General features: G+C 68.0%; 3 protein-coding genes across 3 annotated transcripts in view; 2 read left to right on the top strand and 1 right to left on the bottom strand.

The window, feature by feature from the left end:
• Nucleotides 1–2,498: 2,498 nt before the first annotated feature.
• EMIHUDRAFT_223912 (hypothetical protein) lies at nt 2,499–4,828 on the top strand (the record flags this gene model as incomplete). The annotated part of the gene is made up of 9 exons (XM_005791418.1): nt 2,499–2,678; nt 2,853–2,925; nt 3,006–3,241; nt 3,341–3,449; nt 3,484–3,602; nt 3,685–3,873; nt 3,966–4,229; nt 4,307–4,567; nt 4,664–4,828. The coding sequence occupies 9 exons, from the start codon at nt 2,499–2,501 to the stop codon at nt 4,826–4,828; spliced, it is 1,596 nt and encodes a 531-aa protein (XP_005791475.1).
• Nucleotides 4,829–15,100: 10,272 nt separating this feature from the next.
• Nucleotides 15,101–15,649, bottom strand: EMIHUDRAFT_223916 (hypothetical protein; the record flags this gene model as incomplete). The annotated part of the gene is made up of 1 exon (XM_005791419.1): nt 15,101–15,649. One exon carries the CDS (start codon nt 15,647–15,649, stop codon nt 15,101–15,103), a length of 549 nt encoding a protein of 182 aa, XP_005791476.1.
• A 1,327-nt stretch (nt 15,650–16,976) lies between these two features.
• The window catches only part of EMIHUDRAFT_109067 (hypothetical protein), a gene marked incomplete at both ends in the record, with an annotated part of 4,308 nt that continues 1,590 nt past the window's right edge, over nt 16,977–19,694 (top strand). The window contains 5 exons of the mRNA XM_005791420.1: nt 16,977–17,741; nt 17,941–17,997; nt 18,210–18,314; nt 18,610–18,653; nt 18,974–19,227. Coding sequence (XP_005791477.1) covers nt 16,977–17,741; nt 17,941–17,997; nt 18,210–18,314; nt 18,610–18,653; nt 18,974–19,227 — 1,225 coding nt within the window. The remainder of the gene's footprint in view (nt 17,742–17,940; nt 17,998–18,209; nt 18,315–18,609; nt 18,654–18,973; nt 19,228–19,694) is intronic.

Raw genomic sequence — 19,694 nt, forward strand, 5'->3', positions numbered from 1 at the left:
CGCTGGTCAAAGCCCTGAAAGTCGCCGAAGATGAGCACGGCGCCAAAGCCGCGGTTGTGCTGGTCACGGTGGACGTAGAGCCCGCTGTGCCCCTCACCGCTGCGCAGGTGCGTCCAGCGCTTCTTCAGGTGGTCGAACCGACTCTTTGGGAGGTTTTCAGGATCGACATCGGCGTCCCAAAAGATGTTGAGCGAGGCGTAGGAGAACCTGAGGCCGAGCGGCAGCTTGTCGCGCAGGATGGCGAGGACCTGCGGCGTGACACTGGCGGGCGCATTCAGCAGCACGTGCTGCGCCATCTTGGACAGCGGAAGCACAATCCTCTTGAAGGCTGCCTTGGCGGGGCACTTCTCCGCGGACCGGACGAGCCTGACGGCGCCCGGGTCGATCACCTCTCCCTCCGCATTCCGCTTTTTGCAGCGTGCCTCGGGGAAGTTGTGGATTTGGCTGCAGGCTGGCGCACACTGCAGAGCCCAGCGCAGGTGGATGCAGCCGTGGAACCAGGCGGCCCTTACGTCTGCAAGCTTGGCAATGGCCTGTTGGATCGTGAAGCTCGGGTTGAGCTGGAAGGCCAAAATGGAAGCCTTGCCGAGGTCGCAGCTGCGCCGCAGCTTGGTGATGCACCAAGCCTCCTCTTGGGACAGCGCCCCCCACACGCCAGCAATGTCGAAGAGAGAGGGGAAGTAGACGAGGGCGGGCTGGACCCAGCCGTCCATGCAGCCAGTTGCGACGAGAGGCAGGCGAGGGTCGTGCCGGTACGCATGTGCGAGAACCGGGCATTTTTCTGGCGTGAGCGGCTTTGCTGAGTGCCCTTTACCCTGGCCAATGAACGGCTCGAAGATACCCGCCGAGGACGGGTCGGACGGATGGTGCAGAAGCACCGCCTCACCCAATCCCCAGAGGCGCAGAGGCCGGCGCATTGCCTCCTGAAAGGCCAGCTGCGTGCCCGCCTCCAAGGCGCCCGGGCCGCCGACACGCACCACTCCCGATCCCGGTGGCGGCTCGGCTGTGTGGTCGAATGGAAGCACCACATCGAGGACGCGCAACGGCGTGCGGTGCGCCACCCCCTCGGCCGGCTGCCGGGAGGCGGTGGCGGTGAGGACCGGCACATACCTCATCGACTCGAACTGCTGCTGTGCCGCGGGAGGGTAGACGGCGATGTCCGCAATGGGCAAGGGCTTTGAGGGTGGCCGGCATGCTTTAGCCTGATTCTTCTTGTGCCACTCGGACCACTTTGCTGCACCCGCGAGCCGCAGATACACGGGTGCCCTGCCATGCGGCAACAACCAGACGCCAAAGTCCGACCGCGCCCGGCCCAGTGCTGCAGCCGCTAGCAGGTCCGCAAGACAGGCGCGCTCGGCATTCACGCCATTCGTCGCCGTGAAGCGCTTGTTGTAGGACCCCACCAACGAGCCCTTTCCGCCTTCGAGTCCGAGCATCTCGGCGGTGAACGGAACCCTGACCATCGTGCGGGGTTATCTTTGGGAAGCCCGGGGCGCGCCGCAGACGGTTGGATCGATCCCGTCCCCGCCCGTCTGAAGGGGTATCTGCTGCTCGTATGAGCGTTGCAGCGGAGCGCGGAAGGAGAGACTAGTGGGCCCACTTTGCTTGCGATACAATTGTAGCCCCTCGGACGGGCGCATTTGCAAGAAAAAGCTTACACACAGCATGCACAAGAAATAAAGAAAGGAGATCGACACACACACACACACACACACACACACACACACACACACACACACACACACACAGAGAGAGAGAGAGAGAGAGAGAGAGAGAGAGAGAGAGAGAGAGAGAGAGAGAGAGAGGAGGTGCTCTACGTTATTTTGCGTTGTGGCACACTTAAAAAGAAATTCAAAGAACACAACTCTCTCTCACAGCAGACAGGCTCGACACAGGTGCGGACTGGCCGTGCTAGCACTATCACAGGCACACGAAAGAAAGAAAAGAAAAGCGCGCGCGGCACACTTGCGTCGGAGTGCCACGCCGCAATGCACCTACTCTCGTCTCCCTCTCGAGCTCCTGGCCACCTTCGCCGCCGCACGCTCTCCGCCGGCTGCCACTGCCGCACCTTCGACTCGCGCGCGGACGGGCACGTGCGTGGCGAGGCGTGCTGCGCCGCGACGCTGCGCGTCAGCAGCTTTGCCACGCACGACACACTGCGACTGGTCGGCTGCTGCGTGCGGCCGGACGGCAAGAGGGCGAGCCTGACGGCGCTCAACGGCCAAACGCAGCGGGCGCTGCTGTGGGCCGCGCCGACGCCGCGATGCTGAGCGACGCGGCTCACTGCACGGGCATGGCGCTGGGCGACCCGATTTGAGGCGCGCTCTCTCGCCTCTCGCTCCACACGGGGCGGCAGGACGACGAGGCGCTCGCTGGTCGGAGTAGGCGCATCCGCTAGCGCAAGGGGTGGACGCGGCGGCGCCGACCGGGCTCGTTCGCTAGTGAAAATCTCCGGCAGCCGGCGCACTGCGCAGCTTGGTGGCGGACCACATCGGGCTATGTCGTCTTCCCTGGCGACGGCTGCCTCGAGGGCGACCGACGCGGCGACCGACGCGGCGACCGACGCGGCGAGCGGCTTGCTGCGGCGCGTCTTCTTCCTGCTGCCCCTCTTGCTCGACGGCGATGTGGCACAGTTGCGCGTGGTGTGCGAGCTCAACGCGGCGGAGGAGCGCTTTGAGGTGCGAAGCGAGCTCACCGAGGAAGGGGCAAGCACCGCCCATTGCGGCGGCTCGACGGATGCGGCGCCGCCGGGCGACGAGCGGCGGCGCCCGCAGCCGGCCGCGGTGCGCGGGAGCTGCGGGGCGGCGAGCGCCGCGGACCTGTACTCCGCGTTCCGGGGGATGGGCCTCGAGTACGGCCCTGCGTACCGCACGCTCGCGGGCATGTGGGCGTCGCCAGCTGCTGCGGTGGGGCAGCGCGCCGCACGTGGCCACTTGTGCCCGGTGGCGGAGCGGCAATCGGCACGACTCGCCTCGCTCTAGTGAGTCAGAGCCGACGCGGCGGAGGCGGCGCGCACTTGTCGGGCTTCGAGACGCGAGCCCTCAAGGCCGGCTGCGCCGAAGAGGCACCTGCGATGGCGACACTGAACGTGACGGCGTGGACAGCGCGCGCGCTGTCTGCCGACGCCGGCCCCGAGGCGGCGGCGGCATCATCGCTGGTCCTCTCCGGAGCGGTGTCGAGCGCCGCGTCCGGCGCGGGCGCCACTCGTGCGACGGCGGCGGCGGCTGGCGGGCCTCGTTCTGTCGCGTTTGCCGCGGGGGTCGGCGGCGCCCGCGCCGAGCGCGATTCGCTCGCCGTGCTGGCGGCCGCCTTTGACATCGTGCGGGCCCACACCGCCAAGGTCGCGCTGCCGGTGTGGCTGCTGACGAGCCGCGCGCTCGGCGCCCGGCCATCGGGCGGGTCTGGCGCGTCCGCGCATGCGGGCATGATGGGTGGGTTTGGCCCGCCAAGTGCGGTCCGAGGCGCCGACGTGCCGTTTGCCAGTCATTGACCTCGACGCCGCTGCGGCAGTGGCGGGCTCGGCGGCGGCCGCCGCGAAGCTTGGGCTCGGGTACTCGGGCTTGCCTGAGCCCGAGGTCGCTTTCGACGCCGGCCGGCCGCGCGTGCCGCGGCTCAACCAGCGGGCCTGTTCGGATGCACTTCGACGCGCGCGGCGCGGTGTCGAACCTCCGGCTCGTGCCTCAGGCCGAGGAGAGCTCCCCGCCCGCGGACGGCGAGGTCGAGTTGCGCGTGCGAGCGGTCGGTCTCAACTTCCGCGACGTGCTCAACGTCCTCGGCGTGTACCCCGGCGACCCCGGTCCTCCCGGCAGCGACTGCGCTGCAGACGTGGCTCGCTGCGGCGGCGGCGCGCCGCACCTGCGCGTGGGCGACGCTGTGCTCGGCCATGGCCTGGCGGCGCTGGCATCGTTTCGCGGAGCGACTCGCGGCTGATGGCGGCGATCGACGACTCGCTGACGGTCGAGCAGGCGTGCACCCTGCCGACGACGTGGTGCACGGTTCACATGTCGCTCCTCGCGTCGCGGCCTCGCGCGGGCCACCACGCGCTGCTGCAAGCGGGCGCCGGTGGCGTTGGCCTCGCAGCGGGCGAGTACACACATTGGGTCGGCACGCGCGCAAGCGTGACGGTCGGCCGGCCGTACAAGCATTGGTATTTGCATGGCACGGGTCTGCGCGGCGAGACGCTCAGCTCGCGGGACGGCGGCGCGTTCCTCGCCGGCGCGGCGGCGCTCGTCCGCGCGTCGCGGCTGCGCTTCGTAACAGCTAGTCCGCCGACTTCATCGCTGGCTCGTTTGCGCCGCTGGGCGAGGGCGGCTGCTTGTGCGAGATCGGCAAGCGCGCGGTGTGGAGTGCGGAGCGGCTGCGGAGCGCGTCGCTTGCGCGCTACGTGGCGATCGCGCTCGACAGCACGATCGAGCAGACGCCGGTGTGGATGCGGGGCACACTCCAGCGGTTGTCTGCGCACGCGGCGGCGCGCGTGCTGCACGGGCTGCCACTGCAGAGCTTCGGGCTGGAGCGCAGCCTGCTCTCCGCGTTCCGCAGCCTGCAGGCCGGCACAAACACCGGCAAGGTGGTCATCCTTATCCCCGCCACCGCCCCCGCGCCGCCGCGCGACACGCATCTGCTCTCGGGCGGCACCGGCGGGCTCGACCTGCTGACAGGCCAGTGGCTGGCGGCGGGCGGGGCTTCCACGGCTGTGCTTGCGGCGTGCGGCGGCGCGGTGTCGGAGGCGGACGGCCCGCGGCTGCGGAAGGCGCGGCCGCAATGCTCCGTGTGCGTGGCGCGCGCCGATGCGGCGGAGCTGGCCGACATCCGGCGGCTGTGGGTTTAGCGGGGCGCGTTGCGGCGAGGCGGGTCGGCTCGCGGTCGTGTGGCACGTGGCCGGCGTCCTATCCGACGGGTTGCTGCGCGCCCAGACGGCGAGCACGCTCCGCCGGGTGTACGCTCCGAAGGTACACGGCGCCTGGGGCTTGCAGCTTGCGTGCGCCGCGGCGCCGCTCGATGCGTGCGTCCGCTTCTCGTCCATCGCCGTCGCTGATCGGCGGCGGCGGGCAGTCCAACTATGGCGCGGCGAACGGTTGCCTCGATTCGCTCGGCGTGTGTCGGCGGCAGGGCGGCCAGGCGGCGTCGAGCGTGCAGTGCGGGCCGTGGGCGGAGTGGGCATGGCCGCGAGCAGCTCGGTCAACGCGCGGATCAAGGCGGCGTCGGGCATGGGCCTGATCGGGCTGGAGCAGGGCGCGACGGCGTTCCGTGGAGCGCTGCTGCCGGGCGTGCCGGCCGTGATGAGTTTGGCCGTCCTTTCGTGGGGCAAGTTCCTCGGTCTGATGCCGACGGTGCCGCCGCTGCTAGAAGGGCACGCCTCCCGCAAGGCGGCGACCGGCTGGGCATCTGAGAGCCGCGTCGTGACGCTCGAGATGATCATGAAATCGCTCGAGTCGACCACCGGCACGGGCGTGGATGCGGACGCGCCGGTGAAGGAGGCCGGCCTCGACTCGCTTGGAGCGGTGCGGGCTCGGCAAGCCGCCGCGCAGCAGGCGTCGGGGCAGACGCTGCCGTCGACGCTCATCTTTGACTACCCGACGGCGCGGCAGCTCGCGGCGTACTTCGAGAGCTCCTCCATCCACTTCTGCCGGCGGCAGCCAAGCTGCGGAAGTGGCCGCCGCCGGGCGAGACGCGCTGGCAAGGTGTGCGGCGCGCGCGTCTTCTTGTGTAGTGTCTACGTGTATGGCTCCGTGTGTCCGACGAGGCGCCAAACATGTGTATTATTGTGGTGGTGGGTCCGCACGTGTTAGGCAAGGAGGAAAGGGTTGGTTGGGAACTTTTGTCCGCGGTGGCGCACAAGAAAGGGCAAAACAAACGAATCCACGTCATTCTTTCTGCCTTTTTCTTTTGCATGGCGCGACCGGAAGGCGATGCCGGTGGGAACCACACGGCACCGAGCCGCAGCCTGACCCGACGACGTCGCCCCACGGCTGCTGCAAGCCACGTCGGCGCACGGCTGCTGCCAGCCGCGCTCCAGTAGGAGCCGCCGCCGCCGTCGCCGCCGCCGCCGCCGCCGCCGCCGCTCCTCGTCGCGGAGCTCCGTAGAGACATGGGAGGTGGCCAAGGTTGCGAGTACATGAAGGCGGCGGCCGTCCCTTATACGATCGAACCACGCGATGTCCTGATCGTCGACTGCTCGACGGTCTCGCATGACCTGCTGATCGTGGGGCCCTGGGCGCTCACACGCTGCCTTGCTTGGCACGCCGGCGATCGGGCCCCGCTCATCAACGCCTTTGTCGACGAGATGCGTAGTCTGGCCAGGCACGGCGCCGCCGTCTTCCTGCTCTTCGAGGGCGTGGACACCAGCGGAGATGCGGCTCCGCAGGAGCCGACTCGAGAGCGGCTCCGCCGCGATGCGGCGCAGCGCGAGGCGATCCGTGTGGTCGCGAGCTACGGTGGCGACCACGCCGCCTTGCGCCGCGATGCCGAGGCCACGACAGACGGCGCGAACCGAGTCCGGGCCGCGGTGCTCGGCTCGGTGCACGGCAGCGAGTTGAAACAGCTCCTGCTGGCCGAGCTGCTCAAGGAGAAGCAGCAGCCCACCTCCGGCCTCGACAACATCGTGCCTCTCGTCTCGCCCCGCGGAACCGAGAACGACCACATGGCGGTGGCCCTCCACCGGCTGCTCCTCGCGGGCGGCGTGCCGAGCATGCTCGTCTTCAACGACGGCGACATGCTCGTGCACGGCGTTCCCGTGCTCATCGCCGAGAGAGTGCGCCGCTCCAGCAGACCCCGACGCGCCGCCGCCTAGTAATAGTGTGACGGCCTCCCCCCCCCCCCCTCCCCCCCCCCCCGCCGCCTAGTAATAGGGCGACGCGTGGATGGTCAGGGGCCAGCTGCAGCTCTTCGACCCCAACGCCCACGACGTCATCGCCCAGCAGCTGCAGGGTAGCCCTCGCCGCCAGGCGCTGTTCGCGCTGGCCCGCGAGCACGGCTCAGGCATCTGGGGCGACGCTGCCGCAATCGTGGGGAGGACGGACGCATCGCAGGATGCCGGCTATCGCGGCCTCGGCACGTTCGAGCGGCTGCTGGAGGTGCTCGGCGAGGTGGCCACGCGCGACCCCGTCGCCTTTGCCTCCCTCGACGCACCGTACCGCGTCGACGTGATTGCCTCCATGATTGCGTCGGGTGGCGTCAGCGGCGGGGTGAACCGCGGCGGGCAGAGCGATGACGAAGCCACCGCAGATGTCGCGCGGGCGCTCGGCGGGCTGTACCTCCAGCGCGCAGGCGGGGACAAGACGGTCAAAGAGCTGGGCTTCTCGCCCTCGGCCTCGCCCGGCGTCTCTGCTGCCTCGCCCGACGCAAGCGGAGATGGGACGGCGGGCGGGGGCGAGGGCAGCGGGACGGCGACTGGCAGCAACGATGATCGGGCCGACTGCGGCGGCGGGGACGGCAGCCGCGGAGGCGGTGACGAGGGGCGCGGCGCGGCTAGCGCGAGTGGCGGCGGAGGGCGGCCGAGGCTCGTCGAGAGCGGAGGCTTTGGCAGCGGCGGTCGAGCAGGAGGAGTCGGCGAGGGCATCGATGCAGAGGCAGCGTCGACGGGCGCCGAGGCTGCGATGGCCGTGGCGCAGCACGGGGCGGTCGTGGCGCGCCGCAAAGCGGAGGACGACGGCCGGTTCCGATCTCTCGAGGGCGTCCGGGACTTCGTGTATTCCGAAGCCTTTGGCTGCGACGACGAGGATACGCGCAAGGCGTTCATGGAGTGGGCGGAGTTCGAGTTTGGGTTTGAGGAGCTGGCCAAGCGCTTTGCGCAGCACGGCGCAATCATCCCGTGGATCGGGCCAGACGCGAGGCAAGCCGGGGTCGTCATGCTGTTGCACTATGCCGGCGAGAGCCACACCCACCACTGGCCGTTCCTCGATGGCGTCGCCACGTCCGTCTCCTTCGATGTGCTCGTCCGCCGCGTGCCAGAGCTTCTTGGCCACGCCTCGGCCGATGCCATGCTCGCCTCGGTCATCGTCGACTCGACGCTCGTGGTACTTCCGCGGCCGCTGCGCACGGACGGCGGCGGGTGCGTCGACGACTATGCGGAGCAGTGCCTGCTCGAGACCATGAGCCATGACGAACTCGAGACGCACCGCGACAAGCGCACGCGGTTCCTCAGCTGCCTGCTCAAGTGGCTGGCGCAGGACGCCGCACCGCGGTCGCCGTCGAGCCTATCGTCGCCGAGCCCGCCGTCGCCGAGCCAGCCGCCGCCGAGCCAGCCGCCGCCGCCCCGCCCTCCCTCGAGCCAGCCTCCGCCGAGCCGCACGCCGCCGAGCCGGGACAGCCGAGGCGGATCGCCGCCGCGCCGGCGGCGGAAGCTACATCCGACGTCACCCCATCAGTCGCCGCGGCAGCCCTTGGGAGAGCTCCAGCAGCGCCTTCCGGGGAGCGGCAGCGGCGGCAGCAGCACCGCGGATGCCGCTTCGGCTGGCGGCAGCAGCGGCGGCGCCGCGGGCGGCGGCTGTCAGGCGCAGAGTGGGTGGGCGGTGGAGCTGCCGCGCCTCCAGGGCGGCAGCGTCGTGCGCGATTTGATCGTCGACACGCCGGCGTTGCTGCGGCTCCTGCCCTCGCCGACGGCAGGCGTGGGCCTCGACGAAGCGGTGGGTGCGAGGGCCGTCCTCGTCGTGTGCGGCCGGGCGGCGGCCAAGTGCGTCACGCCGCAGCTGGTGGCTGATGCGGCTGAGGCGGGCGCGTGCTGCATCTCCACGCACCACCCCGAGTACGTGAGCGCAAAATACTTCCCGTGGCACGCTCGCGAGGAGAGCTGCCGCACGCTGCTCGTCATGGGCCTGCCCAGCCTCCGCGCCGCCTCTGCGTCGCTCGCCGACGCCAAGGCGAAGGTGGCGGGTGCGATCGCCGACGGGTGGCGGGTGAGGCTGCACGACTACCTGGCTCACAGGCGGAGCGTGCTGGGCACTGCGACAGCGCCGTCGCCGTCCTCGCGGGGCACGGCGTGGGCCTCGAGCATCGTCGAAGACCGGATCGAGGTGTCTCTGCTCGACGGCATCGGGCGCAGGCACATGCTGACGTCGGTGCTGCCCGCCCTCGCCCCCTCGCACGCCCAGCTGGTGCCGTGGTTGGAGAGCGCGATGGACTCTGACGGCTCGACCGGAGTGGCGGTGCTCGAAGAGTTGATGCTGGCCGTCACCGCGCACGACCTCGAGGCGGCCGTGCCGGGGGGCGGGTGGAGGGACATCGTCGCCGCTGACGACTTTGACGCACCCAGATGGTTCCCTGAGGAGCTCGAGCGGCTGGTCGTCCCCGTCGACACCATCGCGGGCTGGCACGCCGAGCACCGAGAACCGCAGGTGAGGGCGATGGTCGAGCTGGCCGGCGCCGATGCGCCAGGCCTCCGTGCGCTGCTGCAGGCGGGCAAGCGGCTGCGCCAGCCGGCTCGGCAGCTGTGCGAGTGGCGGGACGACCTGGCGGCGGCACTCGGCGGCGGCCCCGAGGCGAAGGCGGCGACGCGCGAGGCGGTGCGGCAGGCGCCGAGCTTCCTCACGGCGCCCCGGCCCGTCGCCGTGATCAAGGCCGTCGTCCAGCTCCTCGGCGGCGGCGAGGAGGCGATGGCGGCGACGCGCGAGGCGGTGCGGCAGGCGCCGACCTTCCTCACGGCGCCCCGGCCCGTCGCCGTGATCGAGGCCGTCGTCGAGCTCCTCGGCGGCGGCGAGGAGGCGAAGGCGGCGACGCGCGAGGCGGTGCGGCAGGCGCCGACCTTCCTCACGGCGCCCCGGCCCGTCGCCGTGATCGAGGCCGTCGTCCAGTGCCTCGGCGGCGACGAGGAGGCGATGGCGGCGACGCGCGAGGCGGTGCGGCAGGCGCCGACCTTCCTCAGGGCGCCCCAGCCCGCCGCCCTGATCAAGGCCGTCGTCGAGCTCCTCGGCGGCGACGAGGAGGCGAAGGCGGCGACGCGCGTGGCGGTGCGGCAGGCGCCGACCTTCCTCATGGCGCCCCAGCCCGTCGCCGTGATCGAGGCCGTCGTCCAGTGCCTCGGCGGCGGCGAGGAGGCGAAGGCGGCGACGCGCGTGGCGGTGCGGCAGGCGGCGAGCTTCCTCAAGGCGCCCCAGCCCGTCGCCGCCATCGAGGCCGTCGTCCAGTGCCTCGGCGGCGGCGAGGAGGCGAAGGCCGCGACGCGCGTGGCGGTGCGGCAGGCGCCGACCTTCCTCAGGGCGCCCCGGCCCGTCGCCGTGATCGAGGCCGTCGTCGAGCTCCTCGGCGGCGACGAGGAGGCGAAGGCGGCGACGCGCGTGGCGGTGCGGCAGGCGCCGAGCTTCCTCCGGGCGGCCCAGCCCGTCGCCGTGATCGAGGCCGTCGTCCAGTGCCTCGGCGGCGGCCCCGAGGCAAAGGCGGCGACGCGCGTGGCGGTCCGGCAGGCGCCGACCTTCCTCATGGCGCCCCAGCCCGTCGCCGTGATCGAGGCCGTCGTCCAGTGCCTCGGCGGCGGCGAGGAGGCGAAGGCGGCGACGCGCGTGGCGGTGCGGCAGGCGGCGAGCTTCCTCAAGGCGCCCCAGCCCGTCGCCGCCATCGAGGCCGTCGTCCAGTGCCTCGGCGGCGGCGAGGAGGCGAAGGCCGCGACGCGCGTGGCGGTGCGGCAGGCGCCGAGCTTCCTCCGGGCGGCCCAGCCTGTCGCCGTGATCGAGGCCGTCGTCCAGTGCCTCGGCGGCGGCGAGGAGGCGAAGGCGGCGACGCGCGTGGCGGTGCGGCAGGCGCCGAGCTTCCTCATGGCGGCTCGCCCTAAAGAAGTCATCGCTAAAATGGTCGCTGTGGCGGAACAGCGATTGCCTCGTGATGAGGCCTTGCGCCTCGTGCGCTCCATGGTGAGCGAGACTCCGAGCCTGCTTGACGGCCGCTCGAATCACGTTGAGAAAGTCCGCCGCCGTTCCGAGGGGGAGGCGGGGCCCCGCAAGCGGAAGCGTGCCGATAACGCAAGCATCGCCGCCGCCTTTGCTGGCGCTTTCGCCGGCCAATCACTGTGATAGAGTATGTATACGTATACTCACATCGGTCACGTGAAATTGCGGCGGCGGAGACGGGCAGGGGCGGCGGTGCAGGAGTCGGCGGCGTGGGCGGCGGCGAGGGAAGCAGGAGCAGTGGCGGCGACGCGGCGGCGCGAGTGTTGAAGGAGTAGAATAGAATGCGGAGACGGCGACGGCGAAGGTGTAGAAGGTAGAAGCGGCAAGGGCGGCAGCGGCGAGGGGATGGCGGCGGCAACGGCGGCGATGGCGGCGGCGACGGCGATGGCGGCGGCGACGGCGGGGGCGGAGACGGCGGGGGCGGAGATGGTGGAGGCAGATCTCGGCGGAGGCAGCAAGGGCGGTGGGTGGGTGGGGATGAGTCTAGGGGTGGTTGTGGCGGCGGCGGCGGCGGCGGTGGTGGCGGCGGCGGCGGCGGCAGCGTGGGCGGGATGGGTGCCGTGCGGCGGCGACGCAACGGAGGACGCAGCGACGAAGGACGCAGCGAAGAGGCGGCCGTGGGCTTGGTAGCGGAGGCGAGGGTAGCGGAGGCGACAGCGGGGAGCGTCGACGGCGCCAGTCGCGGAGAAGTAGGCGGCGACGAGACGGTAGGAGAGAGACAGGGTAGGCAGTGACAGGGGTGGAAGCGATGGCAGTGGTGGCGCTGTAGTTGGCGGTGAGGGGCTGCGGCGAGGGGCTGCGGAGGGCCGCTCCACAACTAGTCACCCTGACCGCCGCCACATCCTCATCCACAGCACCTTCGCCCTTCCAGGTCGCGGGTGTCGTACGCGATAAATTAACCAGTGAATCCAACGCTACGACCGACGCAGTGCACATCAGGCTTGGAAAAACGAGGTCGCAGGGGAGGGATTCCAATCCCTGCCGTCGGAGGTAACAAGAACTTAATTCAACGCTGCGCTTGTCCGCCTCTTCAAGGTCTGGGGCTGTTTCGGGTGTAGGGGGTGGGGCGGGAGGCGAGCATGAGCGCGCCTCTTTCGTAGCAACTGCACGCAAGGTTGGCTGCTCGTGCCAGGGTGGCTCTGATCGGTCCTAAGCACGGCAACGTCTGCAGCACCGACGCCGTGCTCGCACAAACAGGCGGAGTGACGGCCCCGCCGGCGTGCCCACTTGACGACGTGCACCGGACAGAGTGGAGCTCCATCGCTGCATGTTAGTGGCACAGGCACAGCAGCACGAGAGCGGCCGCCTCGACGGCCACATCGAGGCGGCCGCCGAACCTATACCCCGTTGGAGGTAGGCCGCTCGTCTAGCCAATCAGCCTTAAGCGAGCGGCCTGGCCGTTGGAATGGCCGGGTGGAGAGAGGGGCGGAGTCGGCTCGGAAGCGCGACTGCAGCCACGGGGACTGCCCGCCCACTCTCGTCGGGTTGAGGGGAGGACGACTGTCTCTGACGGCGAACCTCAGTTACGAGCCGCCCTCCCCTCGAGACGCGAGGCCAGCGCACTTGGGGCCGAGGCAGCCCCAGCGTACACCGCCCCACACGCCTCACGCGGCCTCTGGCTGGAGCGGGATCGCAAGCGAGTCCCCCGGGCCGGCGCGCGTCTTCCGAGAGAGGAGCAGGAGCGAGGGACATTCTTAGTAAGCCGGCATGCAGTGCATGCACGGCCGTTCAGAAACTCTCCAGCCGTTGGAGTGGCTGCGCTCCCGCCCCTCACGCCGGGTGGACAAGCGGGGGGAGGTCAATGACCTGCCTATTCGCCCGACATGCCAGGCATGCCGACCTTTCGGAGCCCCCCCTCGTAGACGTGTGCCGCTGGGATCATTCCAGTACGCCCGAGGGCGACGGTCCCCCGGTAGTAGACGTTGGCGCCGAAGAGGGAGGAGTCGCCGAAGGACGGGTAGTCGTCGGTCATGCGGGGGGAGGAGGAGTCGGCGAGTAGCGGGGACGAGAACAGAAATGCCTGAGAGGGTGGGGAGGGAGGCGTGAGGCGCAGGGCGTGGGGCGGGAGGGCGCGGGGCGCTCGTGTGAGGGCAGGGTGTGTTTTGTGTGTGTGTGTGTATGTGTGTGTGTGTGTGTATGTGTGTGTGTGTGTGTGTGTGTGTGTGTGTGTGTGTGTGTGTGTGTGTGTGTGTGTGTGTGTTTGTTTGTTTGTTTGTGCGAGGGCTGGGCGGGGCAGGGCAGGGCGGCGGCGAGCGGCGAGCGGCGTCGGCGAGATCGGCGACGAAGAGAGGCGATGGTGACGTACACGGCGGCAGTGTTCACGGCAGCAGCGCCGGTGGCGGCCCCGCGCAGCGGCGGCGGCGCCCTGAGTGAGGCAGACTGCCCTGCACAGGGGTTATGTGTGTGAGCACTTGAGCACTTGATAGGGTCGATTCCGCATGGTACGGGACCCCTCCGATCGTCTCGCCCACCCTCACTGGTGTGTTCATTGGGGGGGGGGGGGGTCATAACAAACACGGTACAGGATCGAGGTGCACGCTGCAGGGAAGCAGTGTCGTGGTCCCCCCTCTCCCCGACGGCGATGGCGGTGTGACCGATCGAGCTACAAGAGGAGCTTGTTCAGCAGGATCCGGGTTGGTCTGGCGCACTACCTCACTGGGCCTGAGCCACCGCACGACGCTTCCCGTCACCGTCGCGGGTTTGTGTGGGATCGAACCACTCCGGGATGGGCAAGCCCATCGTTCTGAGTTGTGCCTTTCCCTCACCTGCAGGGTGTAGCAAGAGGGTATGTGCTCCGCGTTGTCCGGACAGGAGGGTGTGGGGGGGGGGGGGGGGGCTCTTCCCGCGCCGGCCATCCAAAGGAAAAGAAATAACGAGTTCGCCTCCGGTATGTTCGGTCTAATTAAAATGAATGTTCGTAAGAGCTTTAAGTACACTAAAAAGAAGAAAATGACCAACAGCCTCAGGGAAAAAGAATTACATACGCCCTCTCAGTGTGAGGTGACAAACTGCACTCCAAGTGCTCCCACAGAGTCTCCAACAAGAGAGTGATCCTCGCTCGCTTCGAGTCTTCGTTCACGGAGACCCGTTCGGATCCGCGGGAAAACAATTACTTACCGCGTACCAAAACGTACATCAAGCATGCTTGGTGGACTTGCGTTGATGGCCACGCCCCAGGCAGGCGCCGCCGGCAGGCAACAACTGACTGCGATCCACGCTATCTGGACGTGCGCGAGGATGTCTCAGACTAGGTCTCAGATGCATGCGGCCGCCTCTCACAGCAGTCCCCGGCACAACCGCGGCGTCAAAACAGGATCTGGGCCAGCGTCTCTCAGGGGTTCTGACATTCCCAGTTGCCCCGCTCCTTCCCTCTTCCTGTCTTGAAGTCTCCCTCCGAGCCACGGACGGACTTGACTCTTGAGCACTTGAGTCATCTTGAGCACTTGATAGGGTCGATTCCGCATGGTACGGGACCCCTCGATCGTCTCGCCCTCCCTCACTGGTGTGTTCATTGGGGGGGGGTCATAACAAACACGGTACAGGATCGAGGTGCACGCTGCCAAAGCAGTGTCGTCCCCCCTCTCCCCGACGGCGATGGCGGTGTGACCGATCGAGCTACAAGAGGAACTTGTTGGTTGTTCTGTGCAGGCCGAGGCAGGATCCAGAACTAATCAACACACACAGCACGTCCTGCCAAGCGCCAAGGAAGGCGACACTGCACTGAATAGAGGACAGCGATGACAGTGTTGGTTACAGCAGAAAGATTACTCAATTCTCTCCACTACAAAAAAAGTCCGATGGGGAACCGACATCATGGCCCCGAAAGCCGTACTCTCTAGGTAAGGTGCGGGAGCTCCACAAACCAGGTTCCCCATGCCGCTCAAGGTAGGGGCCTCCATGCCGCTCACGGCAGAGGCGTCGTCACACCACCGCGATTCGGTGGGGTGCGTGCTGTCTGCTTGCTTTGGACAGCAATGCCGGCCAGCATCGAGGAGAGCCACTCACTGCCCGAGTGGGAGCTTACACGTAGAGCGAGCATGTGTGCCTGGCGGTATGCGCTGGATGTCTTGCCATGCGACTTTGGCGGTGGAACGAGACCCGTACGTCACCAACCTCGTCCTCGAGCAGGCGTTTACCCTACTGAGCCTAAAGTCTTCACTCTGCTAAGTAAGGCTTCCCCCCCGCGTTGTGTACCCCCGATTGGAGCTCCACAGCTCCACAAACTACGCTCGGCCCTCCACGTAGAGCGACCGATCCGCTTGGTCAGCCTCTGAATGGCAGCCGCCAGGGCCCTCGAACGAGTACTCGCCACTCCGGCTGCGGTTGTAGGCGGATTCGTATGCGGTGCGGAAGCCAGCGCGATGAAAGTCTTTGATCATCGTCTCCGCGTCCCACGCATTTTGATGTGCCAGCCCTGTTCCTCCAAGCTGGTCTGGTTGGTGTGAGACGGAGAGAAAATCTGACCGCAGCAGTTCAAAAGGGGTCCAATTGTGCCCGCTATGCTGGATGCGACGCCGGCGTTGGAAGAGGCTGAAGTTGTTGTCGCCGGCGAGATAATGCTGCATCGTCACCCGCGGGTTGGGCGTGATGACCCGCAGAAAACCTCCAGGGAGCAGCACGCGATGGAACTCCTTGAAAATACGAGGCGAAACGTGCATGGGCGTGTGCTCCATCGTGTGCGACGCATAGATCGCGCCAACAGAGTCATCAGGGAGGGGCAACCCTTTGAAGTTGGCGAAGTACACCACATAGTCTGCCCATTCCTTCACCATGTCAACCGTCTTCCATTTCCGATGGTCGACAGCTGTGCACCGTGCCCAATTTGGCCCAGGCCCGATTACAAGATTGATCGAGCGAGGCAGCATCGTCCCTCCCGCTCTACCCCTGAATGTTTGCTTCTGTCCCACGGGAGCGGCCTGCGTTGGGCCAAAGAAGAGCAACGACGAAAGGACGATGAGGCGCATTAGCGGGGCAGGAGCGCGCAGCTAAAGTGAGTGCTAGGGGCTCCTCGATCCTGCCTCGAGCGATCCCCTTTGCTCACGATCAAAAAAGAACGCGGGCTGAGCGGTGGTGCCCTCGGCCGAGTCCTTCTGCTGCGCCTCGCCCATGATCGTGTCGGCCGTCTCCGTCTCGTGCACGATGGCGTCCGAGCGCAAAGCCGCGAGCGGCGTCGGCAGGAGGTTGGTCGCGAGGAGTCCAGCGCGGCGCCCGCGCCTACTTGGCCTGTCCAAGGGTTTCCTCGCCCCTCTGTTTCCTTTCCGTGTTTCCTGCTAGTTTCCCTAGAGCCCCCTCTATTTCCCGGGCTCTGAGCCGAGTCTGAGGCTGGCGTTTGGGCGGCCCCAAAAGCCAAATCGGCAAAATCGGCAAAATACCGGGGTATTTTGCGGGTACCTGGAAAACCCCCGGGTATACCTAGAAAATACCCGGGTAGTTTGCCGATTTCCTAAATTTTGCCCCAGAAGTGCCAGATTTTGCCCCAGACCAGCTCTCAGTACTCAGACTCAGGGCTGAGGGAGGGTGTAGAGGATGTAGAGTGTAGAGCGCTGTAGAGCTGTAGAGATGTAGAGCGCTCTGGGGCGCTGTAGAGCTGTAGAGCTCTACATTCGGCGCGGGACAGAGCGATGCAGATGTAGAGCGATGTAGAGCGCGATTTTGCTGTAGAGTTTGTTGTAGAGGCTCTACAGCCAAACCGCCGGGGCGGGGTGGGGTTGGGAGAGGAGACGGCAGTGAGCGGCGGCGATCGGTGGCCAGCGGGCACGCGGCGACCGAGCGCGACGCGCACCAGCTCAAGACGTCGCGCGAGGGTGTCGTCCCTGCGGTGGCACACGAGGGGATGAGCGGCGGCCGGTCTCGGCGCCGACAGCGCGTGCGAGGAGAGCGGAGGCGGCAGAGGGCGGGCGAAGAGGCAGAGGGCGTTACCCTGTGTGGCGGGCGGCAGTCCAGAGTTCACCCGGAAGCTCCAGACTTCACCCACAGGGCCACACCTACCTGTGTCCTCCTTGCGTCGGTTTCAGACGACTGTAAAAAAACTTCGATCAAGGCAAGGGTCCTGTGGCACTCGTTGACGACGCGAGGACTTAGCTCACGGCCTGCGGCGCTATGCAGGCCGACGCCTCCGTGCCGTGGATTTCACACCTTTTCAGGACGGGCGAGGCGCTCGCGCTGCAGGCGCTCGCGAGCGACTACACCGTCTCGCTGCAGCACGACGCGTGCGGAAGCAGCGTCGAGCACTCTATCCGCGACGCCGAGGGCGAGAAGCTCGGGCCGTCGTTCCGGTACAAGGTGCTCGGGGTGTTCGGAGTCGAGGGCCGCTGCGTGGCGTTTGCGCCGCACCACACGCCCGGCACGCTTGTTCTCGCCTTTCGCGGCACACGCGTCGACAGCAACGCCGCCTCGAGGCCGGGCCGCGGGCAGGCGGCGCCGCCGTCCGAGGACATCAAGGCGCTGCTCAACTCGTCGATGGTGGGCGTCAAGTGGCTTCCGGACGCGGCGATGCGCGTGCACGCCGGCGTGCACCGCCACCACGCCGACTTGTGGGACGCTGAGCACTCGACGCGCGGCTCCTCCCTCCGGTTGGACCAGCTCGGCGAGGGCCTTGGCGGCTGGCTCGCCGGGCTGTGTGGCGCGGACGCGCCGCAGCAGATCGTCTTCGTCGGCCTGTCGCTGGGCGCGGCGCTGGCGCAGATGTCCGCCCTCCGCCTCGCGAGCGAGCAGCCGCAGCTCGCGGCGCGCACCAGCGTCCTCGGCCTGGGCAGCTTTCAGTTTGCCAACGCGGATGTCGGCCGGCTGTTTGAGTCGCTGTACGGGGAGCGGGCGGCGCAGCTGGTCACCGCTCGCCGCATGCCCGCCCGCCCTCCGCCGCAGGTTGGCTGGTGGGTCCAGGAGCCTAGAAGCGGAATGCGCGTTCCTGTCTCCCAGCCAGCACTCGAGAGGACACGTAGTCAACTGCACTCCGCTGTGTTCCACTGCCTTCACTGTCTTCTACCCCGGTGTATTCACGCGGTGCTCCGAATACGCCGCACAGCCGCCCTCCCGCCCTCATGTCGGCGTATCCACCACGCAGGTCCAGGAGCCGCCGCGCGATGACGAGGCCCAGGCGGAGGCGCTCGTCGCCGCCGCGGTTCGCCGAACCTAGAAGCCGGATCCGGAGTCTGGTCTCCCAACTAGCGCTCGAGAGCACGGACTCGGGCTTTCAAATTGCTGATTTCGACAACTCATCCTTCTCCGCTGCCGTCGTCTGTACTCGTATCTCCCGCGTCTTCACGCGGCGCTCTGAAGACTCTGCACGACACCGTCCTCCCGCCCCGAGGTTGGGTGTGTTCCGTCACGCAGGTCGCCGACGCCTCCTCTGGCGCCGCGCCGCGCCGCCGGATGCGAGGGATGCGCCCCTCGGGCGCCGGCCGCGCCGCTGCGGCGGAGGAGCCGTCGGAGCACGAGGTGCGCTCCTCGCTCGGCTCGAGGACGAGGGCGGCGGAGGTGCTGGCGCGCGCCGAGCTCGCGCGCGGCTGGCTCGCCGTCCGTAGAAGCGGAAGACGGGCGTTCTACTGTCGTCCCACGGGAGCTCGGGAGGACAGTTCCGGGACACTTCCCACGGGCGCTCGGGAGGACACGTGTGGAGGACACGTATTCGACTGCACTCGCCCGTATTCAGCCGGACTCCTTGTACTCGTAGCCGTTGCACTCCGCTCGGCACGAGACCCATCTCTCCCCAGATCTCCCCAGATCTCCCCAGATCTCCCCAGATCTCGTGCACTCCCGTGGTACGCTGAATGCTCGGTACGAGACCTGTGCTCCCGCCTCGACAGCTCCTCACCACACCCGGCTCAGCTCTGTCGAGGTACTCCCAGCCTGCTGTGGGAACAGCTGACGCAGCCTCGCCGAGGGCTCGCCCCAGCATGACTCGGCCAGCATGAAACCCCGAGAGGCGTGGAAGTATCTCGCCAGGCTCAGCTCTGTCTGTCGCCTCGCCAGCTCGTGCACACCAGATCACACACAGAAGAGTGGGGGCCGGGGGGCGGCGAATGCTCGGCACGAGACCCGTGCTCCCGCCGCAAGTGCCCCACACGCCCCGTCAGCGGCGCACACCCGCACGGTAGGCTTGCCGTCGACCCAATCACCGCCGCGTTTGGGGAGACCGTGCCCCTCCACGGCATCCTGTTTTTGCGCGCCGACGTCGCCGACGAGTGCGACGACGCCTCCGCGCACGAGGCGGCGGCGCAGCCGCTCCCTGCCCGCGCGGGCGGGCTGGTTGCTCCGCCGACGGCGCTCGCCGCGCTCATGGCTGGGCGGATGGCCAAGCAGCACGCTCTCCGCCTCGACTACCTGGAGCTTCACCTCGCGCGCCACTACCGTGAGGACCACCCGAGATCACCCGAGATCACCCGAGATCACCCGAGATCACACGAGATCACCCGAGCTCACCCGAGCGTGTCCGCTAGAGTGCCCGAGAGACACTCGCGCGCCGCAATGCGAGACGACACTCACAAGACACCTTTTTTACGCCCCCCTCCCCGCCCCCCGGCAGTACTTCCCTTGGTATGGCCGAGATGGCTTCCTCGCGAACCTGCTCCCCTATGGCACCCCGGCCACTGGCGTTGGCCTCTTCGGCTCCATACGCTCTCCTATGAGTCCGTGGGTTCGCGCGATTTTCGCCTTCCGACCTCTTTCGTGTGGGACCGGCCATCCCAGCTTGGGATACCCCCGAAGTCTTCCCTCTGCTTTGGGGCGGCCTTCTTATGAACAAGCCCTTTTTCTGAGCCGGGTGTAATTCCAAATTCCTCCGATACCGCGGGGAGCCACCCAGGGGGGACTCCCCGC

The sequence above is a fragment of the Emiliania huxleyi genome (genome assembly GCF_000372725.1).
Source record: "Emiliania huxleyi CCMP1516 unplaced genomic scaffold EMIHUscaffold_113, whole genome shotgun sequence".
Taxonomy (NCBI): domain Eukaryota; phylum Haptophyta; order Isochrysidales; family Noelaerhabdaceae; genus Emiliania; species Emiliania huxleyi.